This window comes from Microcaecilia unicolor, chromosome 3 (genome assembly GCF_901765095.1).
Source record: "Microcaecilia unicolor chromosome 3, aMicUni1.1, whole genome shotgun sequence".
Taxonomy (NCBI): Eukaryota; Metazoa; Chordata; class Amphibia; order Gymnophiona; family Siphonopidae; genus Microcaecilia; species Microcaecilia unicolor.
In genome coordinates this window covers 371425568-371447925 of record NC_044033.1, presented here as the reverse complement: position 1 = coordinate 371447925, position 22358 = coordinate 371425568, and the positions used below count along the sequence as shown (strand labels likewise).

The 22358-nt window shown below is 41.6% G+C and overlaps 1 protein-coding gene across 4 annotated transcripts in view; it reads right to left on the bottom strand.

Moving 5' to 3' along the window:
* The window catches only part of ZNF512 (zinc finger protein 512), a 99258-nt gene extending 79446 nt beyond the window's left edge, over nucleotides 1–19812 (bottom strand). Inside the window, exons 1-3 of one of the 4 annotated variants that reach the window (XM_030198576.1) lie at nucleotides 19756–19812; nucleotides 18573–18721; nucleotides 3692–3817 (exon numbers count right to left, since the gene is read on the bottom strand). In XM_030198576.1, coding sequence (XP_030054436.1) covers nucleotides 3692–3817; nucleotides 18573–18720 — 274 coding nt within the window. In that variant the 5' untranslated portion in view covers nucleotide 18721; nucleotides 19756–19812. The other 3 variants (XM_030198577.1, XM_030198579.1, XM_030198578.1) reach the window with 3 other exon arrangements.
* Nucleotides 19813–22358: the final 2546 nt, after the last annotated feature.

Genomic DNA, 22358 nt, shown 5'->3' with positions numbered 1-22358 from the left:
GCGACAATTCCATGGTTTAAACGTTTGTTACCAGAGAACAAGTATTGAATTAAATTTAAATCTGCCAAGTTAGTTTTGTGGAATGTCCCCCAAGTTCAAATATCACGTGATAAGAGTAGGGGTGGACGATTAATGCATTAATAGCATTTTAACGCCAGCTGATTTTTTTTTTTAACGCATACCCACCCCCTTCCCCCACGTTTACCTCAACAGCGGGGCTCGGACTCCGCATTTTCTCTTCTTCCTCATAAGTACATAAGTACTGCCATACTGGGACAGACCAAAGGGCACAAATACCTGGCAAGATCCCAAAAAAGTACAAAACATTTTAAGCAGCTTATCCCAGAAATATCCTCGCTACTTCAAAGTCCTTTTCCTTCCCCTTCACAGCCATCATGGTCTGCAGATACTTGAGCCGCGCTATGCAGGGATCTGGGGAAGTCTCACAGGACTTGAAACCATGATACTTCCTGCACAGCATGGCTCAAGTATCCGCAGAGCCTGATCACCATGCAGGGGAAGAAAAAGGACTTTGAGGCAGCAAGGAAGACAAGAAAATGCGGAGTCCGAGCCCTGCTGTTGACGTGAACATGGAAAGAAGGGTGCATGAGAGGAACTGGGTGAAGGCTGGAGAGGAGGGCATGAGACAAACAAAGGGTGAGTGAGATTTTATGCTCAATATGAGAGAGCCAGTAGGAAACGGCCAAAATGCATGGCATGACTAATTGCGATTGAAAATTGTTGCCCATCTCGTATTAATTTACCCTACCCATGCTTTTGAAGATCTTTCTTTAAGCTAATGAGAACTAACCCAAGGCGTTCCATACCTTTTATCATTTTTGTTGACCTTCTCTGCACCTTCTAGTACTGTTATATCTTTTTGTGAGAGAATTTCAAAAATGCACACAATACAGACATTATTATTTTCCCTATTCTATTGTTTTCTATTCTATTTGTTATCTTGGCCACTGCTGCACACCAAGCTGATGATTTGAAAGTGGCTTTCCCACAAAGACTCTACAATCTTTTTGCTAAGTGGTAACTCTTAATATAGAACCCAGGATGTGTACCTACAATTATGATTTTTTTTTCCCCATGTGTTATGCCCCAGGCACGGGGCATCCGCCAACCTCTGCTGAACCACTGGCTCCAAGTCAGACACATAAAGCCATGAGAGCCTGTTATCTCTATACTTTGGGCATAGATCTGGATGCCACATCAAAAGTGTCATAAGCGCCTCTGGCCAAGAATTTACAACACGCCTTCCTCTGCTTGGCCAATCGGCAAAGCAACTCGGCTTGCTCCAGTGGGACAGAGTCAGACAAGACAAGCATCTTGCGCACAGAGTCCCGTAAGTAGAAGCTCGTGAAGAGCTGGTACGACTGTATACATGAGATAAGCATAGAAGCTTGGAACATCTTCCTCCAAAAGGAGACCAAGGTCCTAGTCCTTCTGTCCGGGGGGCACCGAAGCATAGTCTCTAGAACTCCTGGCCCTTTTGAAGGTGGATTCAACCACCATGGAATGATGAGGCAACTAAGGCTTATCAAATCCAAGTGTACTTTGGATCCCGTACATGGTATCAATCTTCTTGGGCAGTACCAAGACAGAGGAACTCCCAATATATGAGAACATCCTGAAGTATCTCGTGCAGCGGCACATACACAGCCTCTCTAGGAGACAACTTATAGCATCTTGGCCCTGGGCTAATTCTCCACCTACAAAGGAAATAGAATGGCTCCCGCCATTTCCTTAAAAAAAAGGAGGGGAAATTTTCTCCTTTCCAGTGGAGGGGAGGGGATACCATAGGACTCATTGGAGCCGCACACAAAACTGGCATCAGAGGCCACATCGCAGGCTAAGAGCTAAGCGTGACTGCAACGGGAGTCGAGTTAGGCACAAGCACCCCCGATGCCAATGCAGTCAGTTGCATGAAAGGGAAATGGAAATGGGACTTGATATACCGTCTTTCTGAGGTTTTTGCAACTACATTCAAAGCGGTTTACATACATTCAGGTACTTATTTTATACCAGGGGCAATGGAGGGTTAAGTGACTTGCCCAGAGTCACAAGGAGCTGCAGTGGGAATTGAACTCAGTTCCCCAGGATCAAAGTCCACTGCACTAACCACTAGGCTACTCCTGCACTCCATGAAGTCAGCCAGCAGCTGAGGAAGCAAGGCCCAGATGCGCTCATTGAGGGCTAACACTGAGAAAGGCAGGGGCATCAACTCAGAGACAGTCTGCAGAACCACTGAAGTTGAGACGGGAGCCTGGTCTTGGCTGCTGGGAGACCGATGTGCCAGCATCTCTTGTATGGAGGGGGAGCAGGCCTCCTGGTGCCAACCCTTCTCGGGTGCCGAATCCCTCGATGCCCCAGAGCTCCTGGCACCATGTATCAAGGGAGATCGATGTCTATGCTTCTTAGCCTTCACCTGAAGACGGTCATCAAAGCTCCTTGGTGCCAACAAGGACGACATTGAATCCTCACAACGCCTCGGGGTCAGGTCTGAAAACAGGTCAGTCCCGGGGACCCTGTACAGCAGTCTGCATCAAAGCAGGTGAAGACCCACTCGATACACCACTGCTCCCAGTCTCCACAGGTCTAGCAGCCATATGTACTAATGCTCCCAATGCAACACCCAAAATTGATGCCGACACCACTGACCTCCTAATGCAGATTTCGAGGAATTGGACCAGGCTCCAAAAATTCTCATTGAGCCTCTCTGGCTAACTGGTTCTTTTTCGTCATACGAAGACACAGAACACAGTTAGCAGGGCTATGGTCGGGCCCCAGTCACTGAAGACACCAAAACTTTGGTGTCCTTAAAAGAGATGGTCCGAATGCACCAGGTATAGTGCTTAAAGCCACTGTGTACTTTGGTGGACATGGAAAGAAAAACCTCCGCAACCAAATCAAACAACGTGATGATGCCACATAAAGGGGTAAGGCACCAGAGGAAAAAACCCAGAAAGAACGCAACTGGAGTCAGGGCCTAAAAACGGCCCAGTAACATAGGAAACTGCCCGCTTAAATTGCCTGTTGCTGCCTAACACCCAATATTCAGCGGCACTAAAACGGGACAGAGCCACTAAATATCACCTCTGACCAATCCCAAAATTGTAGGCAGGTCAGGGGTGGTAGAGAGGGCGGTGTTAGGGAGGAGCCCAGGGTTATGTGGGTGCTGGCAATATTCAGTGAAAATTGACCAGGACCCGCATAAGCTCCAGCGGCCAGGGCCCTCTCTGTTAGCCCTGGATATTCAGTGCCAGTGACCAGATATGACCTGGCACTGAATATTGAGGGCTAATCTAGCTGGCGACAGTCAGTGTTTAAAAAAAATGCTGACCCTCACTGGCTGAATATTGTCCACCAAGTATATAGACCAAAAAGGCATGTCGATATATGACAAGGGTCCAGTACAGTTATCCTAAAAATATTCCAGTTTCTAATTTGTGAAAACTGCATCCATCTTCCTAGTATAGAACTCAGAGGGTAAAACTCCTCTGGCACCAAGCTGAGAGTTATGTGACCCACTTAGTACGAATCCATGGGAAATACTATTGAGAAAGTGCCAGAATTTTGATACAGAACACATCTGTACCAAAAGTTAAGCCCTAAAGGACTTGTTGGCAGTTCAGTCATGGCGAGAGGCAGCCACCTTAAAGAAAAAAAGAATGCATGTAACTACCTGAATGTTTTCGCTTTTTGGAGGATGGTTCTTCATAATCTTCATCATCATCATCATCATCCTCTTCCTCCTCCTCCTCTTCTTCCTCACTCTGATGGTTTTTCTTAGCTGGCATACTATCTGTTGCTGAAATGGAGAAAGATGAATGAATACATTGCTGGGATTATGTTTCAGAGAAAATTAGATGGCGTTTCTTGGTTTAAAAAGGAAAAGTGGAACTGGTAAAATGGTATGCTGAGAAAAAAAAGACAGAGCATCCACAGCAAACCAGATGAGGGAGCCATCATCAACTAGCTTAATTTTTCAGGCTTTATTTCTATTGAGTGCTCCCCCCCCCCCCCCCCCCCGAGTTAAAAAAATGTATAATTTTATGTTGCTAGGATAACTAGGTTATTTTTTTTTTTATTGCTTTAGTATAAGGGGAGTTTAAGGCAATTATTTGCTTGCTCTAGGGTTTTCTTTTTTTGCTTCTAGTTCAAAGGGGGAGGCAAGGTAATCATACGCTTGGAAGTCACAGCACTTCTGATATATTAGTGTACCCCCCCCCCCCCATCACAAAAAAAAAAACCCATCTTCCAAATATTGCTATACAGAGCACTCACCAATTAGCTCAACTGAATTAGACAGAAGTGCTTGGAAAAACTGCAAGGGGACCTTAAAGAGAGACTGGGCATCCAAATGACAGATGACATTTAAATATGAGCAAGTACAAAGTGATGCATGTAGGAAAAAAAATCACCGAAACTATAGCTACATAAGGCAAGGTTCCACATTAGGAGTTACCACAAAGGAAAAGGATCTCGGTGTTACCTTAGCCATTGCTGTTCAGTGTGTAGCAGCAGTGGCTAAGCAAGCAAATAGAACGTTAGGAATTAGGAAAGGAATGGAGAAAAAGACTAGCGAATAATATAATGCTTTTGTACCACTGCACGGTGCAATCGTATCTTGAATATTGTGTGCAATTCTGGTCATGGCATCTCAAAAAAAAAAAAAAAAAAGATACAGCTGAATTAGAAAAGTTAAACAGAAGGGCAACAAAACGATCAAGGAGATGGGCTGGCTTTCCTATGAGGAAGGCTAAAACGGCTAAGGCTCTTCAGCTGGAGAAGAGATGGCTAAGGGGAGATACGACAGATATCTATAAATTCCTGACTAGAGTGGAACAGGTAGATGTGAATCACTTGTTTACTTTTTCCAAAAATAAAAAGACTAGGAAGCACACAATGAAACTACTACGTATAAGTAAAAAAAAAAAAAAAAAAAAACTGGAGAAAATATTTCTTCACTCAATGTAAAATTAAGCTCTGGAATTCATTGCCAGAATGAGGCCACAGCAGTTTAACAGGGTTTGAAAAAAGGTTTGGACAAGTTCCTGAAAGAAAAGTCCGTAAACCATTGTTAAGATGGATTTGGGGGGAAATCAATTGCTTATTTCATAAACAGTATAAAATCTGTTTTACTCTTTTGCAATATTTTCAGGTACTTGCAACCTGGATAGCCCACTGTTAGACACAGGATACTAGGCTTTATAAAGCATCTCCATGCTGGGACTGCTCGAAGGTCATGTACTTATTGGATGGAAGGGAAGTCGAGAAAATAAATAGGTCAAATTTCAGTTATCTGTTAAAAGAGAACAACTAATTATATTTCAGTGGGCCTTGATAAATACTATGTTGCTAAGGGCCCTGTTTATTAGAGTGCGCTAGCGTTTTTAGCGCACGCTAACACTAGATACACCAATATATTCCTTTGGGTGTCTTTGGCGTTAGCGCACATTAATATTTAGCATGCGCTAAAAAAAGTTAGTGTACCTATAGCGTGGCTTAGTAAACATGGCCCTAAATCTTTGAGGTAAATCTACATAGATTTCACACCTTGGAAAACATATTTTTGAAATTTGAAGAAGAAACTGCAGCATACCCCAATAAGATGTGAGAAAGCAATCAGGACTACACACGCGGAATCAGGACAGAGGTGTTAAATCTCAAAATTTAGGGCCTCTTTTACCAAGCCATGCTAGCAATTGCCACATCAGGGAATCAATAGTGCAGTTTGGTAAAAGAGACCTTAAGGAAGCTAGTTTTTAATTTAATTTCATCTGGGCATTTAAAGACTGCTTCCCCGAAAAGGTTCAGATGAATTACAGCAAGTTCCTGTTAAGTTAGAATGAACTCCAGTCAAAATTAGAAACATTTCAATCAAGTTACAATAAATGCCAAAACATTACAGTGAATTCTGGTCCAATCATATAAAATATAAAAACACAATCAATTCTAATAAACGCAGTTAGAAACTGGGCTTAAATAGATCTGTTCATCATAATCAGAACCCCAGATATTTCCCAAATAAAACATATCCTAGAACAAACTTATTACATTTAAAATAGTCCTAGAAACCAGACTTGTTCTTCAATCATAATATTTCTCGAATAGCCAAGTCTTCCACAAATGTCTAAATGAGCCAATTATTGGCCATTCTTAAATTTGTTGGCAGATTATTCCGTATCTCTTGGCCTTTTCCATGTTGTTACTAGATGACACATTGCCTTGTCAATTCAACAAGTTTTAGTTCCTGGGTTGAACGTAGTTTTTCAAATGAATACGCAGAGATAAAAAATTTTAAATACTCAGAGCTAAGCCCATCCAAAATCTTAAAGACATTTGATCAGCAATTTAAATTCAATTCTAGTCTTCAATAGAAACTAATAGATTTAGATTACAGTTTAACGGTTTTTATTCAGGATCAAAATAAAATACACCCAACATCAAACAACTAAGCAACAAGTCCAAGCAATAACATCAAACAGCTACAAGATAATGAGTAAGCATAACAGAATAATAAGCAACTTACAGCAACAACTGGGTAACACATGATCCTCTTTTTGTTGTGATAAACCTCCCACTACCCTCCAACCTCACAACCCTGTGTATCGTTCAACTTTATCGAATATATTCCGGATTACCCCTCTCCCCTGCCTTACCTTACCAGAACAGATGACCGGCGTCTGGGTTATTATGATCCCTGGCCATCTTGAAAGATTAACACCCAATAATCCCAACCCACCCAGGGGGAATATAACAGTGCCCACTTAAGAAACACTCTGAAGCCTATTCAGTACAGCACTTCTTGCTTTGTGAAAGATTGGATTTGGATTAAAATATCAAGTCTCACAATCCAGTCCTTTACTAGCCAAGATTAATTTTGCTGCCACATTATGTGTCACTTAAAGCCTTTTGATTGCCTATCTGGAATACTCAGCAACACCATGTTTCAATAATCTATATATGTTAACACTGTGGACTCAATTACTATTTGCAAATGTTAAGTCTCCAAGCTATTGCACTCTGGCATACAGATCAGCAACTGCGGCTGGAGCTGTGGAACTCTGCTGAAATTCAGCTAATGCACAGTAGTGTCAGAGAGATCTCCAATGAAGGTAAAACGTAATGAAGATACAGCAGAGAAACTGCAAAATAAAGCAGAACAGACTGTGTAATAAAAAGAAATGGAACAAAATGTAAGAATCTATAGGGGTGGGTTTCTGAACTGATCTGGTAGGAATAAAGGAAAGAAAATATATCAGGTAAGAAATAATTTCTCCTTCCTTAAGTCCTACCAGACCAGTCCAGAACTTTTGGGATATTAACAAAGCAGTTCACAAATAGGGTGGGAGATCAATCCTGAAGGCAGTAGAGGAATAAAATTGAAGAAATACTGATAAAAAGGAAGTTGTGTCACCAAATATACCGAGAGGCCAAGGCTTGAAGGACATAGCACAACGTAGCCAGGAAAGAGACATTGAGAGGCTGAAGGTCAGCCAACACTGAAAGGTCACAACAGAACACAGAGGCACAAACATAAAAAGGCACCACGAGACTGAAATAGAACTACTGAAAGATTAAAAAACATTTGGTATTGCAAGGGTAAAGTATGGCCGAGACTGCAATACAGCCGAGAATGTTAGGTTAAAAAACTGACATTTGAGGCTGATGAACAGCCAAAACAATTAAACTGACATATAGCTTCTACTAAGAAGCTGAAACCTAGCCTATACTGAAGAGCTAATACTGCAAGGTTAAGAAAACCTACGATACACTGTGAAATTGATGTATATCAGATAGTGTGATGAAAAGCAGGATACAATGACTTTGAAAGACACCATAACCACAATGAAGAGAAATCACATCTCAATTTTTCTTTACAACAGAAAATACTGTGGTAGAAAGTATTAAGTTGTGTCTATATTTGAGAACTATTGAACAGTGGATGAGGGCTAATAATTCTAATTTATATTAATGTCTAGTTTTCAACTGGTTGATGCTCCAGATTTTTTGCATAGATGAACTGTATCTTATTTAGTACGATAATCCGTTCATCAGGCGTTATTATTGATCCTGCAGGTAGCTAAATTGATTAGTTTAGTCTTTAACTTAAGCTTATTAGGCTGTTGAGAGATTGACTTTTGAAAAATTTCAGTATAATTACACCTCACTTTATTATTGCAATGCCTTGCTACTAGGATTGCCAAAATATGCTCTAAGGTTGTTTCAAATTGCACAGAATGCTACTGCCCAAGTTCTTTTTGGGTTGGAGAGTTTGGATCATATTACTCCTGTGCTTATTCATTTACACTGGCTTCTAGTTGAAGAATACAGCATAAAATTCTGTTACTGTTTTTTAAAGTTTCGACAAACAAAATTTCTCCTGTGATTACCTCTACTTTACATTTGCAACAACCATCTAGGTCATTGAGATCTGCTTCCCTCAACTTTTTAAGAAATGTTTAGGGTAATTTAGGCTCTACTCTATTGGCAGTATTGATAAAAGGAATTATTTTAAAGCTTATTTTTAAGTTAAAGGTGGTATAGGGGATAATTTTTATTTTAAACTTGTTCTGTTAGTTCACAGCGACTGCCCCATCTCTTATTTGTGAGCCACACTGAACCCTATTGGGTGGCTGCGACATAAGAATCTTATGTACTGTAATTATATGTTCCATTATTTAAGAGGGTATATCTTGATGAATATAGAAATTCGATCTTCTATATTATAGGGCCTAGCCTGTGGAATTCATTACCTCAAGAAACAGAGCTACTAGAAATTTTAATTATTTTAAAAAGGTTTGAAAAGACCATATTTTCTAAATGTTGAACATCCATAGCTATCCCAGTATGTTTATGACCCTGTATTGTAAAACTGGATTCTTACAACAAAATTACTTTCTTATGCATTATTCTTTATGTATCCTATACTGTTTCTTGTAAGCCACACTGAACTCAAATTTTGGGATGTGGGATATAAATGTAATAAATAAATATTGCTTCAGCAAGCATTCAATATTTCCTCAGCATCCCTTGGTGTTAACTGTTGCTCCTAGATTGTTTAATGTCTTAGGGATCCTGTTTACTAAGGTGCGCTAGTGTTTTTAGTGCATGCGCTAATGGTTAGAGCGCTAACAGCACTAACGTGCCTCTAGCACGGCTTAGTAAATGAGGCCCTTAGTGAGTGGTTAATACGTCCTCAGCAAAAGCGTCCAATATTGACTGTTGCTCTTACACCAAATTGTTTGTTTATTTGTATTAATATGGATTATGTTTTTGTGTTATTTTTGTAAGGTGTGTAAACTTTTTTTTAATTTTTATGGTATTTGCTTATGGATGTTTTTTGTACTCCGCCCAGAATAGATAACTAACCAACCACCACAAAGAAAAACCTATAAATGTAGCGAGTAAGCCAGAAGCCTTTCCGCTGTAGAAAATATAGGCTGCACTGACAACTCCTTCAAGCTGCCTCAACCCCAATAAAACTCCCACAAGGGGAAAATACTAGGGCTGCATTTCGATTTACACAATTAAAAAATTGTTTTGTTTGTTCTTTTAATCTCCCACTCTAGCTCCTTGTGACTCTGGCCAAGTTACTTAACCCTTTACTACCCCAGGTACAAAATAAGTACCCATATATATGTAAACTGCTTGATTGTAACCACAGAAAGGCAGTATATCAAATCCCATCCCCTCTCCCTAAAGGGCTGATAACCAACCACCCTCTCCTCCCCCCGAACCAACATCTCTCCTTTTCTCTTTTCTTTCTTTCCCTTTCCTCTTCCCCCAGATCCATTATCTCTCCCTCCCTCCACCCCACTCCCACAAGCAGCAACACAAACTTGGTGATGAGCAGCAAAAATCTTCACTTGGCTGATGGAGCTCACTGCCTCAGCCATAGCTTCCATTGGTAGCCCCTCCAGTTCAGCTTGCAGGTTTGCAGCTCACACCCCTCCCAGGGTTCAGCTGCAGCATTTGCCACCCCTCTCAATCCCCCCACCAGTCTACCTTAAAGCGGCCTTCTGTTGGTCCTCAGAAGTGGTAGCATTGCACATATGCTGCCTGTGGAATGCTCCAAAACTTTCCCCTCTGGCCCATTCCGCCTCCTCAGACATCACTTCCTGTTTTTGCATGGGTAGGATGGGTCAGAGGAAAAGCTTCAGAGCAGGCCACAGGCAGCATATGTGCAATGCTACCAATTCTGAGGACCAACAGAAGACAACCTTTAAGGCAGACTGGTGCAGGGAAGTGAGAGATGTTGAATTGCAAATGGGACAGTGGGGGGGGGGGGGGGGGGAGGAAGATATCAGACTGCACTAAGGACAAGGGTTGGGAGAAAGCAGAAAAGATATTTGGAAGAGATGCTGCAATGTGATTGTGTTAACTGTGATTAAAATGCAGCCCTACAAAATGGGAAGGGACCTGGCACCTCCAAGTATTTCCATAAGCTTTCCTCAGTACTGTAGCTTAAGTCTTTCTATGTTTACAGGAAGCTTAGCTCAACTAAAACCAGTGACTATGGGAATAGGAGCTCATCTGGTTTGATTAACCACAGAACTGCACCATCCACCAGAAATTGAGAAATACTGAGTGTTCTATGGCTGCATAGTACCCTTTCTACTTTCTTTCTCCCTCTTCATCCATTGTTGACAGGCCTAAGCCACAATTTCTGAGCTGGCCTGGAAGGACACTAAGGAAATGGGTGAAAAAAATATAAATCCTGTGTGTCTCCTTGGGGCATGTGCCAAACCATGGATGCAAATCTTTTTCCCAAAAGACTTGAAGGGTTATATTCTTTAAGAACCCCATAAACCACTGCAAAACTATCTACCAAGCCAATCTCACTCAGTCTACTGATCATAATAATGGTTCAACAAAAGCTGTTGAAAGATCTAACTGCATAATAAATTCTTGCTTCCCTTTAGCCAATAATAATCTAATTTCTGTCATGAGTGCACGCTAACAAGGTCTCTGTACTAAATACATGGAAACCACATTACATTGGATCTAATATCTGGTATTGGATCAAATAATCCTGCAGTTGTGTTGCCACAGCTACCTCAACAATTTTAGCTAAAGGTTGGCAAAAAATCAACCACTTGCCAGTAATTATTGGTAGCAGCATCCCAGTTTATCCGCTTTTAACAAGGGAGCAAACATTTTACCCATTTGCACCGAGAAATTTAGTTCTTCCAGAGACAGGATTGTTATCCAATCAAATAATATTTCTGGCATTCCTTTATTAAAGTTGTTGGACAGGGATCTAAGACAACTTCCCTTTGCAAATTTCATAACCAACTGTCAACATGCCTGTCCTGTTAAAATAGAATGAGTAAACCATAGGAAATAGCTGGACATCCCACCACCTCAAACCGGTCATCTGTCTGTAGTTCTCTTCCTCCCCTTTGTCAGTCACACTGGATAAAATATCCAATATTTTTATCTTCAGTTGAAAGAAGTTAATGAAATATTGTGCTAAGTCAGTCTCCAGTTTTTGCCTACAAAAATGTGTAAGATTTCTTACTATTACAACTTTCAGATAAGACCAATTTTTTTTTTCTTTTAGTTAAATTATCTGCTAATTTTCTTTCAAGTCCAACCAGACTAGTCCAGAAATACATCTGTTTACAGCTGTCCACCAATGTGTCCATTGAAGGTACCATGTTTCAGCCACAAGTCCTGCCTCAGGAGTCACTATAAAATATTTCACTTGACATAACTGTTCTTTCCAAACAATATAAATAATTGCACCAAAATAGCATTCTAAATATAAATCTTCTTGTAGTAGTGATGTTCGTCGCAATGAGGTATGACCTATGTCAGTTAAAGACACGCTATCTTTAAAAAGATGCGGTACTCTTCAAAGCATCCCAACTGGAGTTTCTTTGCTTTGAAGAGTATCGCGTCATTGAGACCTTATAAACAGATTCCTGAGGCAGAAACATGGTGCTGTCGGGTCCTTCACAGAATAAATTGTTATATCCTTTAGTTGTCCTCCTGTTTTTCTTCTGGAAGAGACTTGATGGCTACACTACTTTTTTTTTTTTTTTTTGGGGGGGGGTGGGGGGGGTACAATGATTGTAAACCATACAATATCCACTTTGTTTCATTCAGGTCAAGGCATCTCTTTCTGTTCATACTAAACAAATATGTTTCTTCATGTTCACATTCAATGTATGTGATATATATATATATACTAGTAAAAAAGCCCCGTTTCTGATGCAAATGAAACTGGGGCTAGCAATGTTTTCTTCTGTGTGCATGTGGGAGTGTGTGTGTCCCTGCCCTCTGGCCTCTCTCCCCTCCCCCCTCCGAGTCCTTCACTGTTACAGAGCCAGCGATTTGATTTCATGCTCTGCTGTTTTCCTTCACCGACTGTGTTACAGAGAGGGCGGGGCAGACACTCATAGGGAAACCGGATATCTCGCCCCCTTCACACTTCCGGCTGGAGGCTTCATAGAACGTTGGTGTTGCCTTTTATATAGAGAGATATGTGTGTGTGTGTGTCTAACTATATAAACGAGGTGACCGACTCACCCACAAATGCACAGTAGAGACTTCCCTCTCTGTCCCACCCCCGCGTCAAGACGTGATGATGTCAGAGGATGGAACAGAGAGGGAAAGGAATGCTGCGCTGGAGGCGAGCTGACGAGAGGACTCACAGGAGGGAAAGGAACACTGTGCTGGAGGCGAGCTGACGAGAGGACTCACAGGAGGGAAAGGAACACTGTGCTGGAGGCGAGCTGACGAGAGGACTCACAGGAGGGAAAGGAACACTGTGCTGGAGGCGAGCTGACGAGAGGACTCACAGGAGGGAAAGGAACACTGTGCTGGAGGCGAACTGACGAGAGGACTCACAGGAGGGAAAGGAACACTGTGCTGGAGGCGAGCTGACGAGAGGACTCACAGGAGTTAAAGAAAGCAGAGGAGAGTTGATGGACACGGGGGCAGGGGAGGGTTGCTGGACATGGGTGGATGGAGGGGAGGGGACAAAAGGGGAGACAGGAGGGTTGCTGGGCATGGGTGGATGGAGGGGAGGCCAGGGGAGAGAAGAGGGTTGCTGGGCATGGATGCATGGAGGGGAGGGCAGGTCAGGGGGAGAGGAGAATTGTTGAATATGGATAGAGGAGACGGAAGGGAAGACAGGAAGGAGATGCTCATGGATGGAGGGGAGACAGAAGAAATTCTGGGCATGGATGAAAGGGAGGGAACACAGAGGAAAGAGATGCAGATGGATGGATGGGAAGGGAGAGAAAAGAAATGCTGGACATCCAACTCATTTTTCTTCTGCTGTTCCACTACATTGTTAAAAACAAAAATCTTGCCCGTTTTAACGGGCTTAACGGCTAGTGTATGTGTGTATGTATATGTATATATATACTAGGAAAAAATGCCCGTTTCTGAGCGCAATGAAACGGGCGCTAGCAAGGGGCCCCCTCCCTCCGTCCCTCTGAGCTACTTGCCTTGTTCACTGTGGCGTTTCCGTTTCGGCCCTCGTCGAGTGTCATAGCTCCGCCCTCGACGTCATGACGTTTTGACACGAGGGCGGTGCAGACACTCCAGTGCAAACCGGATATCTTGGGCGCCTCAACTTCCGTGGAGGCTTCAGAATGTTGGGGTTGCCTTTTATATAGAGAGATTATATGTGTGTGTGTGTATGTATATATTTTTTTTATCCATTTTTCATTTCATATACTCACTGTAAAATGTTAGCTGCAATGTCAGTTTTTTCATGCCTATAATATTCATCGCTGCACTGACCCTTTAGTTTTAGCGACCTTCCATGTGCCATGATGTCACACGTCATGACATTGCAAGTTAAGTCTCTTAATGTATCGGGTCTCCTGCTCTTCAGGTTTTATTCTTATTTTTGGAAGTATACACGGCAGCTTTGATTAGCACAGTACGGCAAGTTTTGCCATTGGAATTTTATTTGATAAGTATATTGGCGATTTTCTCCCCATCCATTTATAATCTTTCCACTTTCACGTCTATTCTGAACAGCATTTTAATATCCGCTTTTTTTCCTGCTGTGCTGTTTTAGTTCCCGCATTAACAGTTTTTGGAATCTTTTCAGATGAGGTACCTTATGTTATCACATTTTTCCTTCAGTATATATGTAGTCACTGGTATTTTTTCACTCACACTGTTTAAAAATATTTAACGCTTGTTGATGTTTTCTTTTAACAGCGTTGTAAGTTGCATCACTTACACATCCATTGTAAGATCACTGTCTTAGAATCACTATCATTTACACATTCACTATGCCATCACGTTAGCAGCTACTCAAGTCGCTATCCAAGTTTATACAATACTAACTATTATTTGAAAGTAAGGCACAACTGCACCAGCACTTATTTTTTTTACTGAATGTCAAATTATCCGTTCTTTCATTTCATTATCTTCTGGTCCACAATATATTATGTTGCATTTCATTTGGTATGTCCTGCACCTTCGCACCAACACATTTCAACTTTATTTTTCCTGTCACTTCATATATATTCTGTTCACTTTAGTTTCCAGCAGATTTTGTCTTTTCCAAGACTAAAGTTAATAAAGAAAATGGTTGATTGATATCCTTGGCAATATATACCAATAATAGGTATTAAGCATATGCAGCTTTCATTTCATTCTCATATGTTGAAGTTTTTTTTCCCTGCTTAAGTTATATAATAAAGTTATAATTCTGAATGTTTTAACAAAATAATTGTAAAATATAGCTATATCTGCACAGCAAAGTTTTTCAAACTTTTTTTTTTTTTTTAATGAATGTTCATGGCATCGTTACCTTTATGTATGTCTTTATTGTTTTTGTTACATTTATATTTGTAATTATGGTTTATATTTAATATTTTTTATTCATATTTACCTAGACCCCTGACGCAGGCGTTCCTTGCCAAAACACAGACCGTGTCGGGTCTAATAAAACATAGCTGAGACACCCCTAACTTGAAGGCTCCTTGTGCTTCTTTGCTCTCTACTTCTAGATACCACAGCATCACCCTCTACAGACATCCAGAAGTCTTAAAAGGGAAAACTCCTCTCCCCAATCCTCCCACCAAAAACCTAGGAAGGCCACCACCTATGACATAGAAGGACCAAAACACCTTGGGAAGAAAGGAGGAAACTGTCCAAATATACACCTCCTTGGCAAACCTCAAGAAAGAGTCCCTGCAGGTCTACCTGGATTTCAGCAAAGCTTGTGACATGGTGTCTCATAGAAGGCTCATGAATAAATTCAGCAGGATTAGGTACAAAACTAATGGATTAGAAATAGGTTGACTGACAAAATAACAGAAGGTGGTGGTAAATTTAAATTCTTTCATATACCCTAGAGGAAAAGAGGGTCTGGGAAGATATAATACTGACACTTAAATATTTGAAAGGTATTAATATAAAAACAAATTTTCCAGAGATGGGGAAACAAAGGATATGAATTGAGACCGCGGGATGGCAGTCTTAGAGATAATATCAGAAAATACTTTTTCACAGAGAGGATGGGGAATACCTGGAATGCCCTCCCAGTGAAAATGGTGATGAAAACAGTGACAAATTCAAAAATGCACAGGATTGATCTACAAGACCCCTAATTAGAAAGAGGTCAAATCAAGATACATCTTAAATGACCAAATGGCTGTTGATGTGTTATGATGGGCAGGAGTGATGCTTGGACAGCAACTCCAGCAGAGGGGAAGTAAGGTCATGCCAGACAGACTTCTAAAGTCTGTGTCTTGTATATGGCAAGTGTGACACTTGTGAGGGGTTAGGCAGATCTAGGAGCCGGAACTCCAGAGCGGGGCACTGGAGAGGCAGGCATGGGTGGGAACAGTGGAGGGACTACCAATCCCAGCATCCTTGGTAAGGATCACCTGAATCCTCTAGGAAGGCTAATCAGCGCTGCAATGCCCCTGACTCCCAGAGGCCACTAGACTCCTTTAGAGAAGGTGAGCCAGACTACAACTCCCAGGTTCCCAGGGGGGAGGAGGAGGATTTTAAGCAGGCTCATGATAAAGATTGGGCGCAACTGGGGAGAGCGGAGAGACAGATAGAGCCTATGGAGTGGATGCCTGAGGAGGTGACTACCGAGGCTAAAGAGGTTGGTGAAGGGATGCAGGTAGAACCCATGGATATTTCTGCTTTAGCCCGGGTGGAAAAGGGGCAATCTCAGGGCCTGATAGCAACCTTGATGAACCAATTAATTCAATTCATTGAGGGAAAAGCCCAGAGAAGTATCTGAGCGGGTTACCTGGAGAAGTAGCTTCCACCTGGCCTGGGGCTCAAGCGTGACCCTTGGGGAGGATACCAGGAGTTAATGGCTGATATGAATGGGAGGGGGGTCCCCTTTCCTCAGGTTGCTCTGAGGGGAGGGTTTGCTGGGTTTGAGTGGGAGGCGTGAAGCAAAACCTTCTTGCTGAATGAACTTTGTGAAACTTTTTGGTGAAAGAACTTTGGGGCTTTTTGCTGAATGGACCTTGGGGAACCTTTTTGCTGGGGAAAGTGCTGGAACTTTTGCCCAAGGATTAGTGGACTTGATGAACTCGGGGAGGGAAGGATTTGGACTGTGGGACTCAGCTGGGTTAATACCTGTTGGAAAAGAGCTTTTTTATTTTGTTTGTTTTCCTTTTTGTTGCTGAGTTAAAGCTATAAGAGTGCTGGAGCTATGTACTAAGCCCGGGGAGGCATGTAGCCCCAGGGAAGAGACTATTCTTAATACAGGAAATTTCTGACTGGTTTGATATTGTTTGAACTGCCAAGTATCTAGAGTTACCTAGTAAACCTGGTGTGGAGTTGGGCCCAGGTCTGGGAAAGTCGAAGCACAGCCAAGCAGTGTGGGAAGTGTTTACACAAGACAGAGCAGAATGTGCTGGAGGGGGATATGACGACAACTCCAGAAGTTGGGAGGGGCCAGTGCTGGGCAGACATGCAGGTTTTGTGTTATCTCAGTGGAAGAGGGGAAGACATCTTAAAGTTGAATTTAGCGAGTAAAAGGTTGTTAGTAATACGATTGGATTTTTAGCTTAATCGTGAATTCATAAGGAATGTGACTGCTGAGCAGAATTAATGGACGGACTGTGCTGTCATGTTACTATGTCACAACACATGTAACTCCAAAAATCTTCTGGAACCAAACTGACACTAGAAACACCACATTCAAAGTAAGATCCTTTATGGTCACCTTCCTGATGAGCGCAAAGGGAACAGCTGACTATACCTTCAAAGACCAAGCAGAAATTCCAGAGGGGCACATCAAACATTATGTTATCAAAGATTTAACTCTTGCCAACTCTCTACATATGGATTCAAGGCGAGTTACAGTCAATAAACTGATAAAGCATCAGGAATTACAGACAAAAAAAAAAACATAATTCACTACAAGCTTATAAAAATATTTAAAACCCCACAGGCCTAGAGAACAAACACGTTTTCAAAGCTTTGTGAAACAATAAAATTCCCCCATTAACCGTATTTCACATGGAAGATTATTCCAATAGTGAACAGCTTAAAAAAAAAAAAACGATTGAGCATACGCAGCCTTAAACCGAATAGTCTTAACTGAAGGGAAACCCCAACAGTAAATAATTACATCTTCTTGAAACCATCTATGAATTAAGAAATCAAACTAAGCAATTCACTCAACCCCAGTAAGAAGCCACAGCAGCCACCTGTGCTTTCAAGGAACTTGATGCCAAAGCCTTTCTTCATCCCATTCTGCAAGAAAAATAAAATCTGACCGAGGCTTGAAGGTTATGCGAGCCCCCTTTCCATGCACCACCCTTTCAAAGAGCTTCCAGACCTACCATTAGGCTAGAAAGGCTGAACATAACTCCATCTACATAACCATAAGCTTCAAAATAAAAACTTACAATATACATTAAATTTATCATTTTATACTTCTATGATCCAGGGGAAAAAATACTTATAAGTTATATTTGCCAGTACTTTAGAACCAGAACAAAAAATTTAAAGCCTAATTTCAGTAGGAGTCGGAGTAAAAGGTTTGGTGTACCGACTTCACAGCCCTGCTCAGATGTGCCCTCTCAAGGGCCAAGCTGTAATGCAAAGGCGAGATGCGTTTCAAGGCTTAGTGGTGATAGAAGACCTAAGGACTCTCATCCAAGGAAATACCAATGCTTCTTCCGCTAGAAGCCCCTCTAGGTCTGCAAACTATGGACATCTCAGCAAATTCGAAGACAGGAGAATCACCACACCAGGGTGCAACTCCACTTTCTGTAACAATTTAGCATCGGCCAAGGTGGGGGTCATATACAGGATGTTGAAAAGGTATATGTATTGGCATTTGCTTTTGGTGACTTAGTTATGTATGTTGATATTCCACTTAGTTTTTAGGCAGAACAGAAATTTTTAAAATACATAACCTATTTCCAAAATGGAACAAGTCAGAAAAAAAAAAACATCCATACTTTCTTTTCTTCTGCTTCTAATAAGAGGGCTAGTAAACCTGAGCACAAATAATGGAGGAGGTGAATACGACTATCAGAGGCATCCTATGTGATACCAGATAAACTGGTGCAACAAGCCAGAATACAAACCACTTGCACCTGTTTTGATTCCTCTCATTTCCAACCAGTATGTGGGTCTCCGAATAGCCATTACCCCACTGTTGTCGGAACTCCTGTTCACATGGTCTCTGGTAGGCCTGGGGAAATTACTGAAGGACTCGCCATGGTTTGTATCCAAATGATGCATCCTGTGAAAATAAAGTTTAACCACCATGGTGAACCAAAGACCACACAATTACTAAGCATACAAATTACCACATAAAATATATAAATATTCTGCACTGCAGAAGTTTAAAATTGGCACAATTAGAACAAAGGATTTGGAATAGCCCCATCTTACCCCAGAAACAATGTAAATCTCACAAAAACAGTTTGAATTTGAATAAGTCAATCATGCACATTATTGCGAGATTCAGACAATACTATAGTTCACATAAGAAAACTGTACTATTCATAGGGTAGTACCTATTCTGCAAAATATAGCTAGGAAATGCAAATAACCTCTATGCTCATTTGTCTCCTTATGTAAGTTCAACATGGAATACTTCACATGTTCCAGGATGCGGCAATACATCAAAAAAAAAAAAAAAAAAAGGAAAAATGTGCTCTTTTGCAAAGTGATGGCAACCTATATTGAAAGGACACTGGCCCAAATCAAAGAACCCCCAGACCCATTCCCCAAGGAGACCCCTACTCCCTAATGGTCCATGAGGCTCCATACCTCAATCTCTCTCCCCATCACCATTAAACCCAATCCAGCCCCTTCCCTCACACCCCATTCCGGAGACCACAAGTCACTCCAAGGGATCCTGAGCCAATGGGGGCTGGGGCGATCCCTCCAGACCCGCCACTTGGACACCTAGCAGTAGTCTCACTGCGCTACTGTTAGGGGTACCATTTTGTTCAGGATAGCTAGCGGGACTAGAGTAATGAGGATGCTCCTGCACCCACCAGCCCCGAACCACAGATAAAAACCCTTATGTGCCACCTTAAACCTTTAGGAGAGGCGTGGGGCCCACCAAAGGACAGCTTCCCATCAAGCCTTCACTTCCTCTGGAACGTCTCCTGGTCCTCCGCGGACCCTTAGTTCAGAGATACCAGAACACACGCATTTGACTGCCCTCACGCTCGAGGAAAGGGATCTCTTCTTCTCCCCATCCGCAATCCAGACCAGCACTTCTCATCCCTCACGCTCACACCCCCTAAGCCCCCACCATCCTACCTCAAGTCTTCTCCCTACCGGAAACGGGAAGTTGCGTCAGAAAGGCCGCGGGACGCTGGAGAAGGAAAAAGTTGCGTTCAAGGGGGCAGGACCAAGGCGATTTAATAACCAATGAGGATGTAGAAAGAACGGGAGATGGCATAACATCACAAAGCCGAAGCCGGTTTCTCTAGCATCCGGCGTATTGGTACATCCAAAACAAGCAAGGCGGTTGCCAGCTGTTGTATCTACGTTGTCGTTGTTCATTGTTATTTTATCTCAGTTATATTTAGAAACATGCCGACTTCTGCAGCATATTCATGTGCACAGAGGAACTATCACAACGGAATAACCTTTCATCGCTTAGAGTAGGAATTTGTCCTAAATCGTTGTCAGTGTGTCATTTGGAGAGGCTAGTTATAGGGACACCATAGCAGGCACTGTACTGGTATTGGTACTGCTACTACTACTTATCATTTCTAGACGTACGCAGCGCTGTACACTTGAACATGAAGAGATAGTCCCTGCTCGACAGAGCTTACAATCTAATTAGGACAAACAAGAGATAAGGGAATATTAAAGTGAGGATGATAAAATAAGGGTTCTGAGCGAGTGAATAAGGGTTAGGAGTTAAAAGCAGCATCAAAAAGGTGGGCTTTTAGCTTAGATTTGAAGACCTGCCAGAGAGCCAGAGATGGAGCTTGATGTACCGGCTCAGGAAGTCTATTCCAGGCATATGGTGCAGCAAGATAAAAGGAACGGAGTCTGGAGTTAGCAGTAGAGGAGAAGGGTGCAGATAAGGGAGATTTACCCAGTGAACAGAGTTTCCAGGGAGGAATGTAGGGAGAGATGAGAGTAGAGAGGTAGTGAGGAGCTGCAGAGTGAATGCACTGTACTGAGATTTTTTTCACCTAGTAGAGGGCCACCAGAACGACAGCATGTTATGAGAATTAGGTGCTCAATATTCACTAGTGTTTCTTGTTCTATATGAAGCTTATCTACCAACTTGTTCTGAATAAAGATTATTTTTAAACATAAATATTAAGTTTTGGATGTATTCTGTAGAAGTTGTTATTTACTTTTCCAATATGTATATGGATGCCTGTTCTGGTGTGCATGTGATAATGTTTGACTAACTGCCTATGATTTTTGAGCATGCAGCATCATTAAAGGGTAGACTTTTAAATGCCCAGTTGGGTATATATTCTCATCTCAGCTTTGTTAAATGTTTCAGACATATCCACCTACTTGCTCCCATGATGTTACTGAATTCTATTATTCTGTCTCACTGTATTTTCAAATTTAAGCCATAAAATAAATACAAATAACATTCTTTATCCTCTATCTTTTAAGACACTGCCTATCTAACTGGATGGTGATGGCACAAGGAGAGCAAGTTTGGTCCAGTGAAGATGAACTCAAAATAACCTGTTCCTTATCTGAGCTCTAGTATTACAATATTGAAAATGCGACCATACCATTTCTTTGTGGTTATGTTCCACTAATAAGTTTAATAATTAAATGGCTTTCTTGAAAGGATTACATAAACTTCGGATGCGTGCCTTGGAACAGAAACACACACTTATTTATGCAATATCACAATTCCTCATGTACAGGCACAAAACAACCTTTTAGGGTGGATAGTGTTCACAATGAGCTCCGTTTATTATCCACAAGAAAGAAGAGATAAGAGTTTTCAGTTTTGGCAAAGTATAAGTCATCATAAAAAGAAAATATAAGAAAACCAATGGACTGCATTAGGGGCTTATAGCCTATTTAGTTATAAGTACATATGCATTGCCACACTGGGACAGAACAAAAGTCCATCAAGCCCAGCATCCTGTTTCCAACAGTGCCCAATCCAGGTCACAAACACCTGGCAAAATCCCAAAAAAGTTAAATACATTTAATACATTTTATGCTCCTTATCCCAGAAATAAGCAGTGGATTTTCCCCAATTCATTTTAATAATGGTCTATGGACTTTTCCTTTAGGAAGCCATCCAAACCTTTTTAAGTTAACCACCTTTACCACATTCTCTGGCAATGAGTTCCAGAGTTTAATTATACGTTGAGTGAAGAAAGATTTTCTCAGATTCATTTTATATTTACTACTTTGTAGCTTCATCGCATGCCCCCTAGTCCTAGTATTTTTGGAAAGAGTAAACAAGACTCTTCACGTCTACCCATTCCACTACACTCATTATTTTATAGACCTCTATCATATCTCTCCTAGGCCATCTTTTCTCCAAGCTGAAGAGCTCTAGACACTTCAGCCTTTCCTCATAGGGAAGTCGTCCCATCCCCTTTATTCATTTTCGTCGCCCTTCTCTGTACCTTTTCTAATTCCACTATATCTTGTTGAGATGCGGTGACCAGAATTGAACACAATATTCGAGGTGCAGTTGCACCATGGACCGATACAAAGGCATTATGTCATCCTCATTTTTGTTTTTCATTCCTTTCCTAATAATATCTAACATTCTATTTGCTTTTTTAGCCACCACAGCACAATGAGCAGAGGGTTTCAACGTATCATCGACGACACCTACATCCCTTTCTTGGTCTGTGACTCCTAACGTGGAACCTTGCAAGACGTAGCTATAATTCGGGTTCCTCTTTCCC